Below are 8,318 nucleotides of genomic sequence, written 5' to 3'. Positions count from 1 at the left end.
TTCACAGACAAAGGAGATCACTGTGTGTTGGTTAAGTTGCTTCGCCATTGCTGGGCGAGGTTGTCATTCGCAAGAAAGAGCTGCAGTTTCCCACACACAGGTCTCTGTTTGCACACTGGAAATGTATCAATGGTGCGCAAGAAATATAACTTCAATTGGTGTGTTTGTAAAAGTGTAGGCTACAGCAAAATTGAAACGACAGAGCGAAGAAACATGGCACATTCGGTCCAGTCGTCTAGTTGCAGGGCTACAGTTGATAGACTTTAAACGGGTTTGGCAAACATCAGTAATCTGAGGATCTGGCCAGTTGCCAAATGTATGAGAGAACTGCACCCACACAGCCATATAAGGTCAGAAGAAACGATTTCGAACAGTGCTGTATTTCTTCCAGGATACTCAAAGGGGATTTCAGACTTCTTCGTACTCTGTCTCCCCTTCAAGATAATGATTCGATGTTGTATTTCGAGGTGTTGATCAACTACACACGAAGATTTTAGGAGATGTCATACAAGCAAGATGTAATCCACCATATAGGTAAAGGAGAAAATAGGAACAAACCTAGCTCTGTGTGTACACTGTATGTATGTTTTCCTGAGTATTAAAGTGTCTCGAGTTGAACTCTTCTGGTTACAGTTGCAATGAATATACCATGGATTATGTTGATCATGCGATTAAGATTGATCAACACAGCGGTTAAACAACCTAATTTATGTTTCAGAAACAGAGAAATAGTCTACATGTCGGAAATGTTTTAGTCAACTGTAGAGGAGCTTGTATTTCCAGGCAGGGCTCAATTCCTATTGCACAATTGCTGCGTAAATGGCCCAGGGTAAAAGGAGTGTCGAACCATAAGGTCACGAGGCTCCATGCAACGCCGCAAACCATGCATCCAACAAACTGTTGTTCACACCCTCTGAAAACAAAATAGACGCGCTGGGCAAGCCAGATACCAGCAATCGATGGGCCTTTCTTGCAGAGAATAGAACATTCCATCCGCACCCTCAGTGCTCAAATTATTGAAGACCATGTTTTTGCTATTATTGAAGCAGCTAGAGCGGAAGTAATGTGAAAATAAAAAAGTGTTACCCAAATGTCTTATTCTATGACCGACAGAGCACTGTTAAATCCGACTGAATCATATTGTAAAGGCTTGTTGTATGGCAAAGCCGACCAGCTGTTATTACGCAAGCAGAGAAGGAACACATTAAAGCACACCCAGAAAAAAGGGAATGGGCCTCTTGTGCAGAAGACCGACTGCTCGCAGCACAGTAGGGTATATTTATTTGCCTATACTCTCGGACCATTGTATGTCAAGCTGTTATATTTAGGCAAGGTATTTAGGCCTTTAAAAAGTTAATAGTTCAAATGATTAGTGTTTTCAATGACAGCATAACTAAAATTCGTTTTATAAGTCTTTGATTTTCAGTTAATCGATACTGTTGTTTTCGATAGGGTTTTTGTCAGGATGTATTTGTCAAAACAGAAAAATGAGAGGTTCTGCACGTTTGAAAGCGTACTTCAAATCCCATTGAGTATTTAATTTAGAATAATTAATTCAAACCTTATTCAACCAACAATTAAAGCCTGTAACCTATAGACAAAATAAAACGTACCTACAAATAAATCGACCCGGGGTAATTTAGATCATCTCCATTTTTTTAAAGCACTGTTAAATGTTACACAATCTATTGGCCAATAAACATTTAAATCGGCAATAATTGAAACACGTCTTTTTATAATCGCATGTTTTTTGTCCTTTCTAATCTGGTTTTCAGTTCCACAGAAATATAAAAGATTATATGGATGGTTTTTCATTTATCAACATAGTAGGAGTCCCGTTGATTTATGTTGGATGCACGACGGCATTTTAGCTCACGAATTGTGATTAAGCATGTTACAGGAAAATAAAGATAACATTTTAAGATGTACATGTTGTTGCATAAACAATTGATTTCCATCTCCAACACTACCCAAATCACAATGATGCATAGAATTAATGTTGTAATCGTTCTGTGGAGGCTGTCAACATGTCCAATGTTACAGCGTGACCAATCACACACAGTCCAAAATGGACGGGAGAGAGAGGCCATAGTGGCCTATTGGGATTTTAAACATTATTTTACTCCAATTTATTGTGAATATTGAAGGTTTATTGACGCAATAAAAGAAAAGCCAACGCTATTATTCATATAGGCTAACATTCCACTTCACATACATCCCATTCGTTGTTCCATGATTCGTTGATCTGTTATTTAGATTAGAAAACTATGCTGATATAAAAATGTACATATATAGATTGACCTATTGTGTGTATTTAGCTTTTATTTTCTCTGGGTCTGTATTTATTTTTCCATGAACTGTATATGCTATCTAAACTAAATATATGTTTTATTGAGTTTCTCTCTCTGTTTTGCTTTTCACACACATTTGCATGTCGGGAAGCCTACATGACAGACCTACTTGAAATAGTCCTTTTGATGGCATTCCTGTAGGTTACAATGAAACAGTAGTTTGATTGTTACATACAATTTATACATTTTTTAAAAACATTTACATAAAAAACAACCCAATGGTAGGCTATTTCTCTTTATTAAATGTGAATCAAAATATCATTGTTATCCTGCTACCATTTTAAAGAAATTGTGTTTCAAATGTACTTGCTCCTTCAAAATGTTCATTGAAATATAATTTTGAACTGCAAATAAATATAAATTAATCAGATGTCTGTTATGTTTTCTTTTGAGTTTTTGACATTGATGGTTTTGATATCTGAGACAATTAAGGAGACTCAGAGATTATGATTTTAAAATACATTGTAGCTTTACTCTAAGAAAAATATGATGCCAATATACTATTGGTCTAGTGGTCACATTTTCATTATAATTTCAAGGGGCTTAGTTGAACCACAGTCTGTGTAGCAGTCTGTTTAGCTATCATTTTCACCTTGCCACTCCTGTCATGCTAAACGTTGGCATGCAACATGGAATACAATTCATGGAATGTCAGCAAAACTGACTGGTACCCAGACTAGAACCACACAGGGTGATATACTGTATGAATCAACACAAAGAAGAACCTTTTCTTCCATGGTGGTAAATTACAAAAAACATATATATATATAAATGCAACATGTAAAGTTTCATGAGCTGAAATAAAATATCCCAGAAATGTTCCATGCGCATAAAATGCTTATTTCTCTCAAATTTTGTCCACAAATTAGTTTACATCGCTATTAGTGAGCATTTCTCCTTTGCCAAGATAATCCATCCACCTGGCAGGTGTGGCATATAAAGAAGCTTATTAAACTGCATGATCATTACACAGGTGTACCTTGTGCTGGGGACAAAAGGCCACACTAAAATGTGCAGTTTTGTCACACAACACAATGCCACAGATGTCTAAAGTTTTGAGGGAGTGTGCAATTGGAATGCTGACTGTAGGAATGTCCACCAAAGCTGTTGCCAGAGAATTTAGTGTTAAGTTTTCTACCATAAGCCACTTAAGTCGTTTTAGAGAATTTGGTGTGCGTCCAACTGGCATCACAACCGTGCATATCTGCATTCCCAGTCATGTGAAATCCATAGATTCGGGTCTAATTCATTTATTTTGACTGATTTCCTTATATGAACTGTAACTCAGTAAAATGTTTGAGATTGTTGCATGTTGCGTTTTATATTTTTGTTCAGTATAAAATAAGAGCGCTCTTAAGGTATAGGCACAGGTTACTAGGTCAAGTCAAATGTTACTAGGCCTGTGTGTGATCCTAACCCCAGCTAACCCAGAGTCCACTCAGTTACAGCTCTCTATATCACAGAGCACAAATACTTCAGATGCCACTGATCATTATTGGCTCCCGAGTGGCACAGCGGTCTAAGGCACTGCATCTCAGTGTCACTACAGGCCCTGGTTCAATCCCAGGCTATATCACAACCAGACGTGATTGGGAGTCGCATAGGGCAGCGCACAATTGGCCCAGCGCTGTCCGGGTTAGGGGAGAGATTGGCCAGGGTAGTCCGTCATTGTAAAATAAGATTTTGTTCTTAAATGACTTTCCTAGGTAAAAAAAAAACAACAACATTGGTTTCTGCTCTGATAGGGAAGGCGAGAGCACAGAGCAGAGCGAATTACTCAGAACTCTTCTACAGCCCACTAAACACACCTTTCTAAATAGAGGAAGTGCCTCAGTGTGAGCCTCAGCCCCACCCCCACCCAGTGATGTGATGGAACAGGCCAGATGACTACAGAGCGGTAGAGAGCGAGCAGCTGTAGACTGACTCTATTGCGTGTCTGAGCTTTTACCACAGAGACGCTTTCAGTGAACAAATTGATTAGGAAGAGAAGGGTGTTCAGGGTCACTAGGAAATAACTGAAGTTGGAAAGGACCATTAAGTGGTGAACAGAGCAGAGTGAGACACCTGTTCAAGATGAGACTGAGCTTGGTTTGTTCCTCTTGTTGACACTCATTCTTCCCACTTAGCCAGGTTCTCATTATAAATTAATTGGGTGGAACTGACATGTGTTCAGACTCAGTTGGGAGGGACTGACTTTATCCTGACTTCTGTCTGACTGCGACCTGTTGGATTCTAGATATGACACAGAATGGTACTATGACTAGCAATGGCAACGCTAAGAAGGGAGAAGAACTAAAAATTGTTATTGTGGGTGATGGGGGATGTGGGAAAACATCCCTTCTAATGGTGTATGCCAAAGGAGACTTTCCAGAGGTAAGAACAACATGGCATCTAGTGGCATCTCTTGAGATGTTTGCTTATTAGAGTAAGGAAGTAAGTGTGTTTATGAACATAATTGTTTTAGATTAAAGTAATCACCCTTTAAAAAAATATATTTACTTATGCAGTCATTATTAATTTGTGCCCTTTTGAGTGACATCACCAAGCCATACTCAGATTTAGTTCCTGTCAGGAAAGTAGCCTCATGATTATCTCCACTCTACCATGAAATGAATGTAAAAGTATATTGTTTATATCACTAATCTTACTAACTTATTTCTTAATCCAAATAAAACAAGTTATTTTATTGCCATCTACATTATTGGTCAGCAGATTTATGCTTAGTTCATTATTCAAGTTAAGACTAATACCAACACTGTCAGTTCCAGCATAAACAACCTTTTGAATAAACAGTTTAGACTGCGCAAATATATTCATTTTTCACTAAATTAACTCTCCCAAAAGAAGTCATGGTAAGTTAGCACAAATAAGTAACACTATTCTAAATATAGGCTTCCTTCTCCAAAGATAAGGATTTGTAACATAATTAAGAAATTATCCTAGACAGAGCATTACATGTTTTCAAGATCTATGGCACTGTATCCAGTTTTGGTTGAATTACATTGTTTCAATTATGTGCATTTACAGTATCCCGTGGATGAATTGCAAAATGATTGAAATACTGAATTTCTTTCTCCCTTTGTCATTTTCGTTTAACAGAAGTATGCTCCGTCTGTGTTTGAGAAATATGTCACCACAGTCACGTATGGAGGGAAAGAGATTCGGCTCAACCTCTATGACACAGCCGGTAAGGTCCCCTATGCAACATAATCATTATTAAGTATCTATAGATAAAGAAGAGAGTTCTGTTCCTGCACAATGGGCAGGTATGTAGGGTGTGGATCGTTGTTCTGTGGGTGTGGAGTGTGGGTGTGGAGTCATCTTGCCTGTAATGCTGGAGCAGATATCATAGCATAGTAGCATATCTTTGATCAGCTAGGTGGAACATAAAGCTAGATAGAACAATAGAATTGTGTCAGGTCAGTGCAATCCAAGCATTGGGTTCAGAACAGAGATTCTGAAATGCTTTAAATTATTGACTAATATAGCCATCAGTTAAAGATATTGTGACTTGTTTATCCTCTTGTTTTCTGGAGAATAAACAGTAAAAACAAACATGGGACAAGTTTGCTGGAGGATGAGAACTGAAAATGTGGCATGACTTTCTCTATGACTGGAAACATTTTCTCCAAGCAATGTTTTTTGTTGAAATGTCATAATGGAGTATTGTAGATTTACTGTCTGACTGTAGTAGATGACATTGTTTTTGTAAACTATATGACGCGACATCTCACTGAGTACACCTTGCCCTCTCACAGCACTGATGCAATGACAAGCAGCAGCGTTGCAGAAAGCTGCTGTGACAGAGGATGTGGTGGAGGCTCATCTATAGAAATAATGTTTGTAACTGTATTTGCATCTGAGTGGTTCTTTGATACTTTAAACTAGACATTGTCAGTGAAACCTCAGATTATCAGATCAAATGGCTAGATATCGAATTGAAAATCTAATAGCTTCTAAATAATAACTTTATTCTGTTGAATAGGTTACTATTTGATTAAGATCATGTCAAACTTGATTTTCTAGTTTTTCAGCTCGTTGTTATGGATATTGTAAATCACAAATAGAGTACCACGGTATGAGTCATATTACCCATAAAACCTAGCGGTCAAAGAAGGAAATGGTTCCATTAGTTTTTTCACCAGACATTTTTCCAATAGGGGATTTTAGAAACACTTTTAGAAACACCTTCTTTAACCTGTCTCCTCCCCTTCATACACACTGATTGAAGTGGATTTAGCAGGTGACTTCAGTAAGTTGTCTATTATAAACAACTGCTTGCCACATCCTGGGTCATCCTAATTCAATTTCAAGAAGAGCCTGTTCTATCCCCAACCAATTCATGCCTTTGGGATCTGAACAATGATATTGAACACTGAACTAATATCTACTAAGATCTGCTAGGATAGAGATGGAATTCCTGCTAGTTCTATGGCACAAGCTCTATCCTGGGATTCTAGAGTGGTTTTGTTAATTACTAGCTACGTTAGACCAGGGTGTAAATTGGCATATAAAAGCAGATTGAGATTGTACTTCATATACCTTTTTCAAATATCCTTTTATCAATTACTGAATTTCTATTTTTACTTTTATAAAGAACTTATGCCTATTGCTGGCCTTTTGTGGTGTTTATTTTTTTAACATCTCTCACGATCATTGAGTGGTTGATTTGTAAAACATTTTTTTGTAGCAGTTCCATTTCTAGGACGAGGCACTGACCTACTTAATGTACTGTGTTACCTTGAATAATTCTTCCTCACAGCTCTGGTCCACTGATCACTATCACCTGGCAAGATTTGTTTCAGGAAGTTGTCTGTTAATGGATACCTACCTACTCAGGGAAAATATCCGTTACATATGTTCATGTAAGCGGCTTACCCTTTCTGCAGTGGATGATAAGTACTAATCAGTGACCGTGCTTACTAAGCATGTTGATACACAGTGCACCATCTGAGTACAATGTGATGCTGCACCTTTTATATTGTCAGGGCAATGTACTGTGGTTGAAAGCTGTTAGAAATGAGCTCCTTTCAAAGCTGGAGTCTGGACAAATATTTATTGCAGGTCACTAAATTAAATGACAGTGCCCACTAGTGGTGGATGCTATAAAAAAAGACAAGGCAGTGTTTCCTACTTAGATAACTGAATAATATGGACATGCTGATTGATATGTATGTTTAGGAAAGAAACACATCACATGATTTTTTAGTTGTAAAATTACATTACACAGAGCCATATATATCCATGTATGTAAATAAATGGCTCTGACATAAGTATATTCCCCCAAGAGGGAACAGCTACCATCAAGCGAAGCTGATTCAATATTAACATAGGTCATGTTGAAAATAAATCAGCCCAATCAATTAAATGACACAACTAAACATAATGAAAAGACATGACAAAATATTTTAATCAGATGTTTTATTTGTCTTACAGCCATGTATACAGTGTGAAAAAGCAGTAAGAGACAGCATAAATTAAATGATTTTGTCCAGTGTCTCTTGTTACAGGTGTACATTCAGGCACAAGTTAGTCTTAGGACAATCCATGACATGAACATTAAACCAAACTAACAATACATGAGGAAATAGGATCTGTTGTGTACTGCATTGTGGCAGATTTGACAGCTGACCATTAGACCAAAATGTGAAATTCAATAACATGCTTTAGCTTTTTCCTACAAGTGTAACAAAAAGTGGTTCCCTTCGAGAGTACAATAGATTTTTTTTTTAATGAAAAGACTAAAAGTCCAAGACCTTACATTTTCCCCAATAACATAACACTTGATTCCAAATGGAACAAAAACATACATCACGCAATTGTGACAGGCTACAGTGAGAGATAAGGCATTTAGAAAGCCCTGTCACTAAGTAATACAAGTTTAGACTTTGTTCAAATGCACATCTAATAACAGTAAAAAATTAAATGCTGAAAATGGGTACAAAAACTCTTGAGAATTGTACATAG

General features: G+C 37.3%; 2 protein-coding genes across 6 annotated transcripts in view; both read left to right on the top strand.

Annotated features, from left to right (window-relative positions):
• LOC127906333 (rho-related GTP-binding protein RhoF-like) overlaps positions 1 to 8,318 on the top strand; it is a 51,165-nt gene that overhangs the window by 510 nt on the left and 42,337 nt on the right. The gene's annotated exons all lie outside the window — the stretch shown is intronic.
• The window catches only part of LOC118391391 (rho-related GTP-binding protein RhoF-like), a 39,590-nt gene continuing 31,415 nt past the window's right edge, over positions 144 to 8,318 (top strand). Inside the window, exons 1-2 of one of the 5 annotated variants that reach the window (XM_052458050.1) lie at positions 144 to 1,273; positions 5,451 to 5,538. In XM_052458050.1, coding sequence (XP_052314010.1) covers positions 1,091 to 1,273; positions 5,451 to 5,538 — 271 coding nt within the window. In that variant the 5' untranslated portion in view covers positions 144 to 1,090. Of the gene's footprint in view, positions 1,274 to 4,233; positions 4,725 to 5,450; positions 5,539 to 8,318 lie in introns of those variants that run through there. The other 4 variants (XM_052458048.1, XM_052458049.1, XM_052458051.1 and 1 more) reach the window with 4 other exon arrangements.

This window comes from Oncorhynchus keta, chromosome 12 (assembly GCF_023373465.1).
Source record: "Oncorhynchus keta strain PuntledgeMale-10-30-2019 chromosome 12, Oket_V2, whole genome shotgun sequence".
NCBI lineage: Eukaryota > Metazoa > Chordata > Actinopteri > Salmoniformes > Salmonidae > Oncorhynchus > Oncorhynchus keta.
Note: the sequence above shows the minus strand (reverse complement) of the source record. Positions and strands in the feature narration are given on the sequence as shown.